At 44.9% G+C, this 18,184-nt stretch overlaps 1 protein-coding gene across 2 annotated transcripts in view; it reads left to right on the top strand.

The window, feature by feature from the left end:
• Positions 1-18,184, top strand: part of SERPINE2 (serpin family E member 2) — a 60,158-nt gene that overhangs the window by 39,669 nt on the left and 2,305 nt on the right. For both annotated transcript variants that reach the window (XM_027590817.2, XM_027590816.2), the window contains 5 exons: positions 3,798-3,995; positions 11,550-11,748; positions 13,361-13,461; positions 15,576-15,662; positions 18,048-18,131. In XM_027590817.2, coding sequence (XP_027446618.1) covers positions 3,798-3,995; positions 11,550-11,748; positions 13,361-13,461; positions 15,576-15,662; positions 18,048-18,131 — 669 coding nt within the window. The remainder of the gene's footprint in view (positions 1-3,797; positions 3,996-11,549; positions 11,749-13,360; positions 13,462-15,575; positions 15,663-18,047; positions 18,132-18,184) is intronic.

Here is an 18,184-nt window from a genome sequence, read left to right as displayed (position 1 = left end):
ACCGTGTGGGACCATTTGGAACATTGCAGGACAAGTAGCATCTCTGGCCACCTGCCATTCAGCTGAAAACTCTCCCACAACTTCACACATGTTGCCCCCTTGGGATGATCTGCCTCACTGAGAGGCACTTACCTGCCTGCCACAAGGACCCTGGAGATGGAACAGTCCACATTTGAAAGACCACCCAGCGCAGCCCACAGAGATGACTATTCCTGCCCACTGCAGAGGGGGAGAGCCAGACACGAAGGTCCTTTCCTGTGTGAGGGGGTGATGGCCCAGCCAGGGCTGCATGCCTGGGGCTCCAGCCCCAGCTGCTCCTTCACCTACTCTGTTCTCATGCCCTGTGTGCTTCGTCCCGGTCCCTCTAACTCACCAGGCTCTCTCCTATCACAGCCGGCTACCCGGGGTGCTTTTGTTCCCCCTTCCCCTTGCTAACGCCTATTCATTTTCACACCATCCCAGGAATGGCTTCATAGTTAAAAGTACAGGCTCTAAGTTTGGATCTCAGTTCTGCCACTTCCTGGCTGTGTAACCTGGGGCAAGTTACTTAACCTCCCTGTGCCTCGGAGTCCTCATCTGTGTAATGGAGATATGATAGTGACAACTACTAAAATAGTTATAACAACATTAAGGTTACATTAAGGAATTACATTAAGGAATGTAAATAATAACACGTTTAGGAAAGTGCCTAGCACTTAACAAATGTTCAGCAAGTGTGAGCTGTTTTTTATAGCTATTAGGTCAAGTAATTCTTCAAGGAACCCATCCCTGACCCCACTGACCAGATCAGATCCCCCTCTTATTTGCCCTCACATCTTTGAGTACTTCTGCTTTGAGGTATTTATTACTATTGCATACACTTTCCTGAGTCATTTATGCCAACCTCCCCCTCTCTCTTCTCCATAGCTTTCTGAGAGCGGGCTTCATTTTTTGTTTGTTTATTTTCTTACCTAGAAGAGTACTTGGCATATGGTAGGTAGGTATCCAAGAATGGATGGTGGGGTGGTAGATGGATGGGTCGATGGGTCGATGGGTGGATGGGTGGATGTATGTATGGATGGGTGAATGGGTGGGTGAATGGGTGGGTAGGTAGATGGGTGGATGGATGGATGGATGAATGGGTGTGTGGATGAGTGGGTGGGTAGGTGGATGGTTGAATGGGTAGGTGGATGGATGGGTGGGTATGTGGATGGATGGATGGGTGGCTGGGTGGATAGATGGATGGATGAATGGGTGGGTGGATGGATGGGTGGGTATGTGGTTGGATGGATGGGTAGATAGGTGGGTGGTGGGATGGATGCGTGTTTACTATACATAGTTCTTGATGGCAGGTCCTCTACATGCTTCCTTGCTTCAACCATGCATTTCTCACCTTTTTATCATTTCTTGTTATTTCTTCATTCCCCCTTATTGTATCTTAGTCTTGACAGTGTCAATCAGAGGCTTTGGGTGTGGGAAGATTTCTTTACAGACAATTAATGAGCACTGACTGTGTGCTGAACACAGAGATAGGCTTGATTTTTTTTAAAGTGGAATGACAGGGTCCTTGCTCTTGTGCAGTTTATGGTCCAGCTGGGATAGAGAGACACATTAAATTTGGCTGGAACAAAATACCAGAGGTACAGGCGCCTGGGTGGCTCAGTTGGTTAAGCGACTGCCTTCGGCTCGGGTCATGATCCTGGAGTCCCGGGATCGAGTCCCGCATCGGGCTCCCTGCTCGGCGGGGAGTCTGCTTCTCCCTCTGACCCTCTTCCCTCTCGTGCTCTCTGGCTCTCATTCTCTCTCTCTCAAATAAATAAATAAAATCTTAAAAAAAAAAAAATACCAGAGGTATAATGGTGGTGCTGAGTGTTGAGCTTTATGGAAACTCCTGGAAGTTTGGGAGGAGGGTCTGAGGAGGTTTATTATAGGTACATTCCTATATGTGTTCCATAGAGTGGAGCTATGTCTTAAAGGCACCTAGGGGTTGGACTGGGTGATGTTTCCAGCAAAGGCAAGACACAACCTTCATTGCCGGGAGCCAACTGTAAGGAGTTTGCTATGGGCTGGGGCACAGAGCTGTAACTTCCTCCCACAGGACAGAAGCTGCCCTTGCATACAATGATGACCATTTATAGCTTGGGGATTCTCCTTCAGATCCTGACTTAGGATGGCATTGGCGCCCTCTTGTGTGAGTAAGGAGTAGTGATGAAGCTCTTACTGAGGACCCTGGGGTCTGGGCAGCCTCTGGATGTGGCTCTTGACCATGATTTAATGCAAACGTTTGTTTGTTGGACATCTGAGTCTTCTTGAACATCATCTAAAAGGACTTAAAGCTCTCTCACCTTATTTAGACATTCTTGCTTCTTCAGAAACTATTGATTTTACTCTAACCATTTAAAGAATTATAACTTGCATTTATATTATGGCACTACATTTTTTTTGTAATGCTGGGGCCAAAAGCTACAGTAAACTAATTTTTAGTTGTAAACTAATTAGTAAACTAATTTTTAATTGCTTTGGGTATCAGTAATCCCTCGTAAACACATACACAGCTGAATCTTCAAAGACTGAGCAAAAGGAGCCTTAATGAAAACCCAAGCCTTCAAGCACAGATAGCATTTGAGAAAAGGGTCTTTGTGGCCTCAAAGAACATTTTGAAACTCTCGCAGTAGTTTGCTCCTTCACTCCCAACACAAACAAGATGGATGATCCTTGACATTTTGTGGAGCGAATTTCCCTTCAAAGTCGGGAGGCCTTCCAGGATAGACCCCATTTCTTTTTATCTCTATAATATTACCACCTCACTTGATCCCTAACTCCTAAACATAGACACTAATTTTTCATTCTAGCCCTTCCTTAAGTAGCTTTGAGGCGTTGCAGTACCAGGGATTCCAAACGAATGCCCAACATTTCTAAAACCTTCAGAGAAATTAAACATTTATCCTTGATAAAATTGCACAGGCCGAAGAGCTTCATTTTTGACTGGGATTAAATCCGCCCCGTGGTTGAAAGAGCAAGGGCATGTCTTGTGCTGCTGGCAAACCCTCCTTGGCAGTTGCACATGTCAATTATTAGAAAAGATAGGGAAATTCATCATTAGTTAAGTATAGCTTATTTAGATGAGTAAGATTTTCTAAAACATGGGGTTCATAGGAAGTTAATTATAAAATTTCTTTTTTAAAAAAATTTTATTTGAGAGAGAGAGCATAAGCCGGGGGGGGGGGGGGGACGGGCAGAGGGGGAGAAGCAGATTTTCGCTGAGCAGAGAGCCTGATGTGTGGCTTGATCCCCGACCCCAAGCTCATGACCTGAGCCAAAAGCAGGTGGTTAGTCAACTGCACCACCTAGGTGCCCCGGTTATAAAATAATTTCTTGATACTCAAATAGAGGATCTCTAAAGACTTTTCGGATTCACTGATTTTAGCTTTAATTTTTCAGTTTTCATTTTTAGTGAGGAAAAAAGAGAAAGTACCAAAAGGGTGTTGTAAACAGTTCCTTTTTAAAGTCTTTTAAGGGTGCCTGGGTGGCTCAGTTGGTTAAGCAACTGCCTTTGGCTCAGGTCATGATCCCGGGGTCCTGGGATTGAGGCCCGCATCGGGCTCCCTGCTCCACAGGAAGCCTACTTCTCCCTCTCCTGCTCCCCCTGCTTGTGCTCTCTCTCTCTCTCTCTCTGACAAATAAATAAAATATTTTTTAAAAAAGTCTTTTAAAAATTCCTTTGATTTTTTTCACTGTCCATGCTCCAGCACTGCCTTTTGCCCTCAAATGGACTGCCAATCCTGAGTTTTTCCCTTGCCTGTTCTGTGACCTTCCAGGTATGATCGACAACCTGCTCTCCCCAAATCTCATCGATGGTGCGCTCACCAGACTGGTCCTGGTCAATGCCGTGTATTTTAAGGGTTTGTGGAAATCACGGTTCCAACCCGAGAACACAAAGAAACGTACGTTTGTGGCAGCCGATGGGAAGTCCTATCAAGTGCCCATGCTCGCCCAGCTCTCCGTGTTCCGATGCGGTAAGTATCCACGTGGCCACGCCCCACCAGCGCCCTCACTTTGTCCAAGAGCAGCTCTGACTTTGATTTTTTTAAAAAGGGCAGGGGAATGGAGGGCAGGATTGTTTTAAAGTCCATGGTAAAGTTTTGTATTCTTTACAAAGGTTATGTATTAATACAGCATATAGGCTTTTAGGCAGAAAATTTAAAAAGCAAGGACAGCTCACAAAATATGAAATATAAATAGGCTTTAAGCCTATGAAAGCATTATCAGGTCATCATAAAAGTAAAAATTTGATTCTTTTCCACTTACCAGAGCTACAAACCTTACAAAGATTGACAAAGCCCAGTCGTGGCTCTGGTTGGTGGTTGGGCAGGGAGGATCATGGTGGCTGGACGGAGCTGTGGGATGGGGGACTTCCTCGGAGCCCATGTAGTGATCCCACACCAAGGAATGTAAACTCTGAAGATCATCTCACCCTAGCAAATAAATCAAAGCCAGATACATACGTATAGTGGAACATATGGGATAAATAGATTTAGATTTACATAAGTAGAGAGATGATACAATATAGGGTTGATTTCAGAAAACAAGTTCTAGAACAGCAGATGCTGATTCATCTCATTTACGTAAAATACTTTCTATATATTCCTCCATCTGTGGAGACACATCTTGGAGGATATTCAATAAAATGTGAACGGTGGTAGTATTTCAAGTGATTATTTTTCTTTATTTGAATCTGCAAATTTTTGAAACAAGCACGTGTCAATTTTACGATCCAGAAAACGATGACCAACCCCTGCTGTCATTGCCACAGCATTGATAAACGAAGCCTGGTGATTCTTTTTTTTAAGCCTGGTTTCATCGAAGCAGTTGTCATCCAATTTAAATTGATGCTTTTCCTCTGTAAGTTAGCCTTTGTGTCTCCGATCTGTACCTAGACACATGGGCCCCGAGTACTACCTTGGCATATTCAGTCTGTGTGAGCTCAGTGCTGCTCAGTGTTTCCCCCGCTGCATGATTCTCTAAGCGAAGGAATGGTTCAGGCCAGGGCTGCAATAAACAAAGTCACTTTCCTTCTTGCTTCTTGTTCATCAAGCTTCTAGGTAAAATTTTGTCATTCCCTCAAATGTCTCTTTACAAGATAATAGGTATTTAAAAGCCCTGCAGAAAGATAACGTGCTCAGCAACTGAGAATAATAAAAGCTCCTTTTGCCCAAAAGTCATCCCCTGTTTCCCATGGTAGCCCAGCCCTCCCTACTCCCCGCTGGTGTTGCCAGGAAGACCTCACTGGAACGCCAGCAAAGCCACCAGCTCGTATCTGAAGCAAAGCCCTTTTATTTTAGGTCAATCTTTATACACATTCTCTGTTCTAATAAAACAACTGAAAGTGAAGGGCCTTCAGTGATTTTATGTTTCTGTTGCTGGAAAATAAATGTCAGTAGTGAAAGATCAAAATGCAAGGATCCTGTAGACATTCCTATGAAACACGAATATGTTTGTTTTTACAGGAATGGAACATCTTTTCTGGATTATAGAGTATGTTCCTAGAGAGGGAGTTCCATATCCGGGTAGCTTTTCCATTGAGAACCGGTTTGTCTAAGAGTGTATGTGTGTGTGTTACAGAAAGTAATGCACAAATGCATTCTTGTTGTCAAGGATTCTAACCGCATAGAACCACAGTAAGCTGGATGCCTTCCCTCCATCTTCCCTGAGTCATGCCTTCCCTTCGCCATCCTCTTTCCCCCTGTTCTGAGGCCTCAGGAGTCTGCATCGGGGCTCCCCGCCTCCCGTTGAGTTGGCTGTGGGGTGAACTAGCAGGTGATAGGACTGCGGGAGGCGAGGGTTTGGGGCATTGACTTCCAGGCCCTCCCTGTGGTCCCCAGGGCTGCCGCATCCCGGTGAAAAGGGTCTCCACCCCTGAGCAGGTGTGGCCAAGAGCACTTTCTCTCTGGGTCACCATGCCGCCCTCCCCGCTCCCAGCCTACATTGGATAATGTTTGTAGCCCAAGGTACTCTCCTGAATGGCTTCTCTGTTCTCTAGCCATGCTTTATAAGAACTCTCGTCATTAAAGTCCTTTTCAGTGACCCAGTGATCCTGTCTCTTCCTGTCGGACCCTTACTGGTCTGCACTGAATTCAGAACAGAAGGAACCCCCGGCTCTCCGCTGTTCTCGTTCCCTCACAGTAAACACAGTGGACAGCCACTGTCCTTGCCCCCCTCCCTGCGCCTTTCACGGGGGTTGACTGAGTAACCCGTTCGCTTCCTGGGCTGGGCCACAGAGCTCACGGGGGTCCCACGTTCCCTGGTTTCCCTCTTGGGCCAGCACAGCAGCTTCTCACAGTGAGACAGGGCACATCTGTCTTGTTGCATCTGTGAGGACAGCATAGCAGCTATTTGTTTTCGTGACCACAGACTGCTTAGCTGGTCACCCCCTCGCTGCCTGTCGCCAGTCTGGCCAGCACGACCAGCCAGCGCTCAGAGATGGGCCATTGCTGCTGAGCTCAGAGGCCATCCTGCCCACTCACACGACCTCAGCAGCAACCCCCCCAACCCTCCCCCCCGTCGCAGGTGTTCTGGGCCTCACCATGCCCCCTCAGCCCCTTTGTAGAAACATTGCATTCCATGTATCTGTCTTCCAGACCATCCCCCCCAAGACGCTGTCAAGACCTTGGAGAAGATTCACTTAGTAACGTTAAGAAGAGAGGGTGGAAAATGAAAGAGCAGGGAAAAACCCTTCTGACTATGTCCCATAAACTAGAAGCACTTTGAGGATAGAAATTCTTCTAATTAATTAAAAAAAAAAGACTTGAAATTTTTTTTTTAGAAGTGTATTTCTTTTTTTTTTTTTTTTAAGATTTTTTTATTCATGAGAGACAGAGAGAGAGAGGCAGAGGCAGAGGGAGAAGCAGGCTACCCAAGGAGCAGGGAGCCCGATGCGGGACTCAATCCTAGAACCCTGGGATCAAAACCTGAGCCGAGGGCAGATGCCCAACTGACTGAGCCACCCAGGCGCCCAGAAGTGTATTTCATGCCCATTGCAAAATCTACAAATAAAATATTGTAATGAGGCAGAAAGTAAATGTTCTCCTATAACTCCATTTCCCAGCATAAGAACCCCTATTTAAGTGGTAGGTATATAATTTGAGACCTTTTCTATGGATATATGTCTGTGAATATGTCTGTGAATATGTCTGTGAAACTTTTTTGCATACATAGGATTGCCCTGTAATTTCTATTCTGTAATCTGCTGTATACATTAGATAGTGTATTGTGGAAAACTTTGTTAATCCATGTGGATTTATTTCATCCTTTTATCAGCTGTACAACATTCCATGGCATAATGTATTATAATATCCTATGGATATTGTTATTATATATATTATTACATTTTTCCTGTAATAAACACTTCAGCGAGCATTCTTGTACATAAATCTTTAGAAACTCAGAATTTATAAAGGTACTTTCATTGAATAGGAATTGCTGAGTCCAAAGTTGTTATAATTTTTTTGATTTTATGGTTATGAGTTTAGGCATAAAACACTTTATTTTGAAAGAAGACCACAAAGAATTCCAAATATATGTATATATGTAGGTATATATAAATATATATATGAATATACAGTATATTTCAAGCTTCCATTCTCCTCTGAGCTTCCAACTCATACCTACCTATCCAAATTACCTCTCTACTTGGTTGTCTATTAAGTTTTAGTTCCATGGATGAAATATATTATTGTCCTCACCCATCTGGTTCTCCCGCCATGTTCCTTAGCTCAACAAATGGCACCTATCCGCACCCAGTTGCTTAAACCACACCTTCTTCCCCTTCAGCTCTCCCCATACCCCCTTTGCATTTCAGCTAGAATATGGATCACCACTACATGCACTGGATCTGGTTTTTGTTTTCAAATCTGTATTTCAATTTCTTCTGAAGTATAGCTGAAACAATTCGCCAGGAGCCCAGGAAATCCATAAAACTACTTGTAGTAGAAGGTAATTGGAGGGGTTTTCATCTATAAAGGTTTCCTGATGTTCAATATTTAAAATATTCTCTCTGATTTTAGGGGCCAAGAGGAGTTCTTAACATTTCAATGAGTCTAGTTACTTCCTCCCTTGTAGAATTTAAAGAAGGGGTCAGAGTCTTTAGGGGGCTTTCCAGAAAATCTGGATCATCCTCAAAGTACCACTTACAGAAAGTTCTAAATCTTCTCCATGTTTTTAATACTTGGTTCTTTGCCTGTTACTTCTCATTAAAGGTTTTGTTGATCCCCCTTCATCCAAGAGAAAAGATTTCTCTTCCCTTCTAATCTATTTCCTACTTTCCAGCATGAATGAATCCTGCTTCATTCACATTTTTCTATACTCCAGCATCAATGCTCATTAAAGAACACTCCGACTACGTCCCAGATGTTGAAGCGTGGAGAACCTGGGCGGGACCTTTTAATGGAAAGGTATCTGGGTCAAAGACAGGCTCCCTGCTCTGACACAAGGCTCCAGATCCCCATCCTTGCTTGATTCATTCTGCCCTGGAGCTGTGCCCATTGCAGCAGCTGTGGTTTCTCTTGGTGGATTGAGGCTGCATTTCAACTTTTTGAGCAGTGACCGAGCACTCAAGAAAAAATGCATTTTGCAAAGCTTCTTCCATCAGTAGATGAAAGTTTTTACTATGTGCAAACCTCTGTGCTGAGCACTGTACTGCTTGTATTGTCTCGTTGAATTTTCACAGCAACCCTGTAAGCCAGGCACCGTTACCCCATTTTATAGATGAAGAAACTAAGACTTGGAGTTAAGCCACTTGCCCAAGACCCAGAGCTAGTGCGTCAGAAGAGGCAGGATTTGAACCCAGATTCTAGAACTCCAGATCTAGTGTGTTCAACCTCAGCCTTTGTCCTCTGTGAGAAGACACTGAGAAAAGCAGCCCTTTAGTGATCAGGTTAGGAGAGGAGGAGGGGGTGTGTACAGAGGCATCCTAGCCAACATTTGCCATCAGATCCTGTGATCAGAAGCAGAAGTGGGGCCAGGGAGAAACGAATCATCGGGCAAATGTGAGTGGGTACAAAATACTTAGTGGTTATTCATATTACTGATCAGTTAATGGTGTATCCAGTGGAGGGTGCCTGGGTGGCTCAGTCAGTTAAGCGGCTGCCTTCAGCTCAGGTCATGATCCCAGGGTCCTGGGATTGAGCCCCACATCGGGCTCCCTGCTCAGCGGGGAGTCTGCTTCTCTATCTGCCCCTTTCCCCTGCTCGTGATCTCTCTCTCTCAAATAAATAAAAATCTTAAAAAAAAAAAAATGATGTATTCAGTGGAGGCTGGATTCACTGGTGGAGGTAGAAGCTGTCTCCCCAACTGGGAAACACACCCCAGCTCGTAATTTTTCATTATTCATGACCCTGATTCTTCTTATCACAACAGTAAATGTTTCTAGAAGTGGTTAACAGATGCCTCCAGGTCCTTATTTCATGCCCTGGAGCAAATCATTAATTAACCTCTTCCCAAACCACACAGTTTCTAGAACAGCTCTGCCAGGGTTGGGGCCTCCTATTTTCTTTGAAGATTAAAGGGCTCATTAGGAAGTGGTATTTTTTCTGACTCTCCCATTGGTTTTCCAGTTTCTGCCGAGGCCATTTTATTACACAAGGTAAAAGGAAATTTAAAGAGTCCCGTCTTTGATTCTCAGGCAGCCCCAGGACAGAAGCGACCTTGAGTGACAGTCTCTAGGCATCTGGAGCCAGGCTGGGTGGCTCAGGGTTACTGAGCGGCCCCTCAGGCAAATGCAGCAGGATGGGAACGGGATATACTGAGCACCCCCCAAATTGCCCACAGTTTGCTTCCTGAAGGAGAAACTCAAATGTCATCCTGTCATGTCACATATTCTAATAGCGTTGCTATTCTTTATCATATTTTATAGCTAAAAGTGTTCGTTATGTAACAAAGACAAAGAAAGTTCACAGTCTCTCTCCCTTTCTCCCTCCCTCCCAACCCCCCACCCGTGGAGAACTGGCTTATTGAAGTTCCCTGTCTAACATGCGGTGACTGGCAGAGGTCGTCCCCAGAGAAAAGACAAGTGAAAACCATGAGAGAAACTCGCTTTCTCTTTTCTCTTTTTCTTAAATGCATTATTCTTCTAGGTCGTCTAGAGCAGGGGGAGGAGGTGGAAGGGGCCAGGCCCTGCTAAGCGCCTTACATATTTTTCTCATTTAATCATCACAGTGACCCTGTGAGGGGCGTACTTTTAATGTCCCTGATGTCTCCACTCTCCGTAGTAAGAGGCACACAGAGGCTAAGTGCCTCACCAACATCACTGCGTTCTTAAAAAGTCTGAAGTGCTTAATAAACCATTTCAGAGATCCACCAGATCTAGAAATGCTGGCTTTCCATTTGCATAGTTAGTTTTAATAAGTCTCTCATTACATGCCTAATGTAAAGGTTTCACGGGATCCTAAGGCACGCTGCATGGAAGACTCTTTCCCGGGGAGCCAGGGGCCTCCTTGGGCCCCATACCCCTGAGCTGCTCCTCTGGCTGGGGCCTTCGTGAGCACACTAGCACCAGCTCTGACCAGTAGCACACAGTTGTGCTGCTCAGCTGCTGAATGTTTTGAATGTTTTACATGGAATAAAAGGGTTCTAGGAGCAAATGAGTTCAGGAAACCTGGGGATAGCTAAACAGCTCTCCTTCAGAACATCTCAGAGCCTTTACAGCACTGGTGTATATGATGAAGCTGCAAGAAGAATCAGTCCAGTGCTTCCTAAACTAACTGGGATATGGAATCTCTTTGTCTACTGGGCGACATACAGGTTGTGTGTTCCCCAGACCGCCATTTTGAGAAGTGCTGGTCTAAATTGTTTTCAGGTTTCCATTAGTAAGTATAAATATCATAAGGTATCTAAAAGCTGGAAGGACAGTTACTGGAATGGGTGAAGAGTGAGTAGGGAGTCGGGGTAGTGGACAAGGAAGGTCATCGTTGGCATTAGACGTATTGGGTCTAAGTCCTGGCGTTCCACTTCTTTGGCCCACGTGTCCCTTGGCAAGTTACTTAATCTCTCTAATTGTAGCCTCCCCAGCTATGAAATAGGGCTGCTTGTACTACCTCATGGGGCGCTGTAGCCTCTAAATGTGTTGAAGTGGTTGGCAGGGGACCTAAACAACGGAGCTGTTCATCCCGTTCTCCTTTCTCTTCACATGCTCACATAGGCTCAGCCAAAAGAACCATTCTCAGGCAGTTCAAATTCATTCCTTTATTCACATGATAAGGGTCAGCTTCTTGCAAAGCACTGTATTCTAAGTCCCTCATGATCTAGTTCAATTCAACTCAACAGAATTAATGTTATTTTAGTGACGCCCAAAGGCATTATGTTAAGACATGTCAAAATTGAAGAAAGATAATTCTTTACCAGGGAAAGAAGAAACAAGTGTCTCTTTATCCTCCTAAGGAAACTATATTTGGAAAAGAGAAGTTTTTAAACTGAATCGCCCTCTTCCCTCTGAAGCTACCCATATGATCAGCAAACACTCATGCCACTTCTAGAAGTCATCAGGGATACACTGAACCTGCCTGTGATTTCTTTAGGGTCTACAAGCACCCCCAACGATTTATGGTACAACTTCATTGAACTGCCCTACCATGGGGAAAGCATCAGCATGCTGATTGCCTTGCCAACCGAGAGCTCCACCCCGTTGTCGGCCATCATCCCTCACATCAGCACCAAGACCATAGACAGCTGGATGAGCGCCATGGTGCCCAAGAGGGTACAGGTCATCTTGCCCAAGTAAGTGGTCCCTCTCCCTGAAGAGAAAATAGTGGGAGTGCTCAGTCCCTGGTAGCAATACCAGACAGCATGAGGCTAGGAAAGGCACAACCTAAATCCTAGAGCCTGATTTACTTTCCAGAAATTGCATGGTGGGAATACAAGGCTCTGCTTTTGTAGAAACTTCCCCCCAACCCCCCAATTCCTGTGCCTCTCATGCAGCAGGAGAATGATAATGGGGAGGGAAGGAAAGAAGGCCTGGCTTCTGAGTCTCCACAAGACCTCAAGCTCCTTATACCATTTTGAGGGCTTTTAACATATTTAATTTTCTTCAAAAGACTGAAAAATACATGTATAACTGTATAGTAAAGGTTAGTCATGTTTCTGGTATTTTGATAAGGAGTTTCATTTTAGTCTTCTTAAGTTTTAGCTGGAAGTTCCTGAAGACCAAGGTCCAAAAGCTAGGTGGTAAGGAAATATTTTGAAACCATCCAGGCAGAATTCTTACATTAGTATCATACTATGGCCGTTCTTTATTGCACCCTAAAAGTATAATGTTGGTGGAATTTGAACTGTTACGACTTGAAACCAAGGGGAAAATAATCCCAAATTCTGCCTGAATCCTAAATTTCTAACAGTTCAGAGAATGCTTTATACCCAGACCCGTGAAAGAGGCAGTAAATGTCCCCCGTCTGTGGTCGTGTCGCCAGTACCCAGAGCTTTAAACCAGCCACATCTCAGGGTGGGAAAGATACCTTCCAGTTCTAATAGCTCTTAATTCTCCAGTCACTAAGTTAAGTATAATCCAATGAATCCATTCATAATAAGTATTGGTATCCTCCCAAGATTTTTTTTATTGTGAAGTGAGCTTTCATGTAGGCAGTGCTTGATATAAATGAAGAAGATGGTAGGTTGACATTATAGGTAAAGCGCAATTATAACAGTAAAATCATCAGAGCCCATCTGTGATGAAAATCTGCTCACTACCCTGATCGCTCTTCCACCAAATGGGAGAAAGCCTGGTAAAACATCCTCTGATGATAGGTTTAATAGCTGACATTTACATAAGTGTGCCTCTAAGGCCAGGTAAGTCACAAGTATCCAAGAAACTCTTGTGACACCCAAATAGAATGGATGCATTGTCACCAATTCCTAATGTTGGTTCCCATTTTCATAGTAAAATGCTTTCAAAATCCCAACAAGAAGGAGCAGGAATGTGTCTCCTCTCTTTTGACCATCCCCAATATGGCAGCCACCGTGATGTTTGGTTGGTTAGAAATGGGGAAGAACTGTAGATATTCCAGTCACTGTTCCAGATATACCCCCATCAGCGTGAGGGAAAGTGTTTCTGCAGATCTCCCTAAGAATTGGAAAGGGGAGCCTGTAGCACATGACAGGGAGGCCACCCTTGTTTGCTGCGACAGTGTACTGCTCATTTTGCCAGCTAAGTGTTTGAGAGATGAGTTGTTCTCTACTTAGATCTTGGAACTACAATTTCAGATACAATGTAGATTGGTGTTTGGCATACTTAAAAAGGAATCAGTTTATCAACACTTCCCCACCGGCACTGATTATATCATTTTACATTGCTTATGGTATAATGATTTTCCCTTATCTTCTCCTTTCCTGCTAGGTTCACAGCCGTAGCACAAACAGACCTGAAGGAGCCCCTGAAAGCTCTTGGCATCACTGAGATGTTTGATCCATCAAAAGCAAATTTTGCAAAAATAACAAGTATGTTCAATTTAAAACTTAGTCTTAAACTTGAAGACTGTGTTACAAACTGGGTCTCTGATTTGTTCAGAAAGAAAAGATCAGGGGTGCTTGGATGGCTCAGTCCATCAAGCGTCCAGCTCTTGATTTCCACTCAGATCATGATCTCAGGGTCGTGGGATCGAGCCCCACATCAGGCACTGCACTTAGTGGGGAGTCTATTTAAGCCTATCGCTCTCTCTCTCTCTCCCTCCCTCTGCCCCTCCCCCTGCTCTCTTTCTCTCTCTCAAATAAATAAATCAATCTTTAAAATTAAAAGAAAGAGTGAAAGAAAAGATCAAGATTAGGAGTATGCTGCCCTGAAACTCTCCAAGATTTAACCTGATTTATCACCAAATGATGCTGTTCATCCTCAATCATCTAAATTAGCAGAAATCATTCATTCCTGTGTTTCACGTGTACATTTCATGTGAGGCCCAAGTGACTCTACAGTTAAAGAAGACCTTCATGTATCGTCTTTATTACTTACGAATTTAGCTCCTTAAGTAGTCTTTCTTTTTCAAACGCAAACTATTCCCCTGTGTTTGAAGAATCAAGATTTTTAAACTCTCAGACACTTGCTTCCATTAAGCAATAGGCATGCACCATATCCAGATACGTATTTTGGCATTTAATGCCCATTAATCCGAAATAGTATAAATTTAGAGGGCTCTGATTGGAACCTTTCTTTGCCAAAGCATCTAGGACGCAGCTGGTATCCTATTGCTTCATTTGCCAATATATGTACCTTTTCCTAGAGTTATATTCCTGGTGAATATAACTCAGTTCTTGGTCCTTTTAATTTGGAGCACAGCAACCTCCTTCCAAAGAAAAGTCATGGCTTAAACATTATTTGTACTCCTTTTATGTTTTTCCCCTTGAAATTCATTGCTGACCTCAATGGCCTGCAGGTAAACACCTGTGTTCCCGTCCTTGGGCTACACACGGCATCCCTGGTGAACTTGCAGCTGTAGGGATATTCTGATGCTCTTTCATTCTTGGATAACCAAACTCATCCCCAGTCCAGCAGCCTGAGCATCACCTGAGAGCTTGTTTGAAGGGCACAATCTTGGGTCTCACTCAGACCTACTGAATCAGAATCATTTTAGCAGGATTCCTCGGCCCAGTGACGTTAGAGAGCATGGTTTCAACCTGCATGTTCCCCTCCAAGGTTCTCTTCTGTGGCCCACCTCCTACACCGTGGCCCACCTCCTACACCGTGGCCACAGGAAGTTCAGAGGTGCTCGGAAGGAGGACCAGGTGTCTGAAATTCTCCTGAGATCTTATGCTTAACCTTCCGGTGACTTGCACCCCGCAGACATCCCTCTCATTCCCCATTGGTCATATTAGAGCCCAGCATCTGTGCTGTTGAAAACCCACTTTTCCCCCTTTGCTTCCAGATCTATGTCCCATCAAAGCTATCATTAACTTCTATTTGCGTTCTCCTCCAATGCCGTGGCCAGTGGGTATTGCTGGAGTGATAAGGCTTTGCTGAGAAGAAAAGTGAATTCACTAGAAGGTTCCAGAGGCACAATTGCCGTTCTGAGTCTTGTTCTAAACCCTTCTTACATTCAACAGTCTTCTCATTAATACGGACTTGAGATGACTGGCTTTTGTTGTGAAAAGCCACTAACCAGCCATATGACCTGAGGGCAGATTTCTTAACCCTCTGGGCCTCAGTTTCCCCATCCGTAAAGACCATCGGAAATGGCCTTTCTGGATCTGACATTCTGTCCTTTACAAATAATATTACTGCCTTACTTCTTCTGGAAAACTGGACTTCCTTTTTAAAGCTCTGCTCTTTTTATTTTTTTATGCAATGCTGAGTGATCAGAGTTGAATTGATAGAGGTACTGACACATTCAGGGTCGGTGAATCCCTCCTCAGAAGTGATATCGCAGTTCGCTTAGCAGAGACTGAAATTCACGGCAGGTGACCGTCACCCTACAGCCTTCAATCACCAGACTGTAAGAGGTCACTTCTCCTGACACCTTTTAAGAACTGGAATTTGCCATGGATTTGAAGTTACTTCCCCAGCCAAATGGATGACCTGTGTATCAAACAAATGCTGTGTTTGTTTTATTTTCTGGAAACAGGGTCAGAAAACCTGCATGTTTCTCACATCTTGCAGAAAGCAAAAATTGAAGTAAGCGAAGATGGAACCAAAGCTTCAGCAGCAACAAGTAAGAACTGGGTCAGGAGCCAGGATGGACTGTGGTGTAGGGGCATGAGCATGCTGTCGCCCACCCAGCCACTTACCCAATATGTAGCGAACCCGGTTCCCCCCGCTCCCAGCACTGTGTGTGGGTTGCCCCCCCCCCCAGGTGACAGGGGTGAATTTAGACAGAGTGAGGACCTGCCTCCTCAAGGCTCAGAGTCTGTTTCATTAAGGAAAGCCCCTCAGTGCAAGACATTCCAGGACAAGAGTCGGTAAGCTTTCTCTGTAAAGAGCTCGATAGGGTGTATTTTCTGCTTTGTGGGTGGTACTGCCTCCACTGCAGCTTCTCAACTCCGCCACTGTGACGGGAAAGCTGCATAGCTGATTGGAGCCAGTGGGTGTGGCTGTGTTCCAATAAAGCTTTATTTATAAAAGCAGGATCTGACCCCCTCAGACTTGGCCCGAGGGCAGGGGTTTGCTGACCCCTGCCCTCAGAAGGTTAAAGCATATTCTGGCTTCTTCTTGGCAGAAAAGCCCAATCTTCATATTGAAACCTTAAATAATAGCAGCTACCAATAGGAACTAGACCGGTCAGGTCTATCCGAGACGAAGTGGAGAAGGAGCGAGCAGCTGTTGCATTACAGCGGTTTGCTGGGCTACCTCCTTCGATAGGTAGAACATCCACATTTGCTTTCTCCTCATGGTTTAATAACGAAGGAGAAAATAGAACAATCTTGGGTTGGTTTTCATACCCCCTAATTATCCACCTGAGATTGAGTGGATAGATCTGGCCAAACTCTGAACTCATAAAGGGAATATCCCAGTTCTGCTTATACTTGAGTCACATATTTCTGGTCATTAAAAGGTACCATTTATGCCCCAAAAAGACACTTTATGGCCTTTCTAGAATAAACATTTAATTTGCAATCCTTTAAAATAGCATTAAAAACAAAAGCCTAGAATACGAGTGCTTCAAATTTTTCAGATGTTTTTTATCTCTTCTAGGTAACTGTAAGTGAGAGCTGAATTTTGCCGGTTATTGACCAATTGTGCCAATTAGTGTAACTGTCGGGACTGGCTCCATAATTTGCGGGGCCCTGTGCAAAATGTAGAGGTGGAGCCCTCAATGAACACTTACTAAGAATTTGAAGACAGCAGCAGCAGAGCACCGAACCGAGTGTAGGGCTCTCGGGAGTGTGACTGCTAGGCCACACGCCCAGGAAGCCAGCCCTGCTGGCTCAGATACCAGGACTGCTATAGCTCCGGGCCACAGATGGGGGGGGGGGGGGGCGCTTATGCAGCAGAAGTTTATGTCTCACGGTTCTGGAGGCTGGGCGGCCAAGATCAAGGGCTGGTTTCTCCTGAGGCCTTTCTCCGTGGCTTGCCGAGGGCTGCTTTCTCCCTGTGTCCTCACGTGGCCTTTGCGCTGGGCACACGCATCCCTCGTGTCTCCCTCTCTTCTTATAAGGACACCAGTCCTATTGGATCAGGGCCCTGCCTTCGGGACCTCATTCAAACTTAAATACCTTGGGGGTTGGGGCTTCAACATAGGGATTTTGGGGTGGTACAGTTCAGTCCACAAGCCCTGCTAACTCTTTGATTGCTTTTCAGTAACCCTGGGTTGAGTACTTTACCTCAACATAGCTGCAGATGGTTCCTTTTTGACATCAAGCCTAAGTCATTAGTGCTTCCCAGGGTTTGGGGAAGAGCCCTGGGCCATTGCAGCGAGAGCGGTGCAGTTTTATCCCCAGCACCCACCCTCCCGCAGGGCCGTGTCACAGGCTTATGAAATTGAAGCCACCAGTGAGTAAGCATGGCAGAGTGATCATGTCTAGGACTGTGGGCTAAGGAAGTTTGCTTTCTGAGTGCAGTGTCTGCACCAGCTAGGTTGAACAGCAGCATGGGGTGGTGGGTCCCAGGGGAGAGGTCTCCGTTGCCATGCACAGGGGACCCACCAGAGGAAAACGCACAGACAGAATGGTTGAAAACTAAGCTGGGCCTTGATATACAGGAAGGATTTGGCTAGGCTAAAAGGACCAGGGGGCCTTCATCAGCAAGGCAGATGGTATGAATAAAAAACAGCTAATAATAACAGTGAATGTGCATTAGGTGTTTGTTAAGTGACAAACACTTTTCTCAGAGTTTATAATATGTTCTATGTCATTGAATCCTCATAAAAACCCTACAGAGTGAGTACATTTATTAAAGAAGATGGTACCTGTGTAGACTGAATGAGACACGGAACGGAAAGGGCCTGGCCTGTGAGAGGGGGTTCAGTAAACGGTGGCCATTGGACCTGTTCTAACCTGGCCAGCCCATGGGACGGGCACTGTGTCCTCTAACTCCAGCATCGAAGATCCTTGCTGGCCTCACACTGGGTGTACAGCACATTTTCTTTTTCTTCCCGTAGCTGCGATTCTAATTGCAAGGTCATCACCTCCCTGGTTTATAGTAGACAGACCTTTTCTATTTTTCATCCGACATAATCCTACAGGTAAGCGGCTCTTCTCTTCCGTTGTTCGCTAGCTGTTAGAATTCAGAAAGGTA

The sequence above is a fragment of the Zalophus californianus genome, chromosome 3 (assembly GCF_009762305.2).
Source record: "Zalophus californianus isolate mZalCal1 chromosome 3, mZalCal1.pri.v2, whole genome shotgun sequence".
Classification (NCBI taxonomy): domain Eukaryota; kingdom Metazoa; phylum Chordata; class Mammalia; order Carnivora; family Otariidae; genus Zalophus; species Zalophus californianus.
This window is presented reverse-complemented; position numbering and strand designations above follow the sequence as displayed.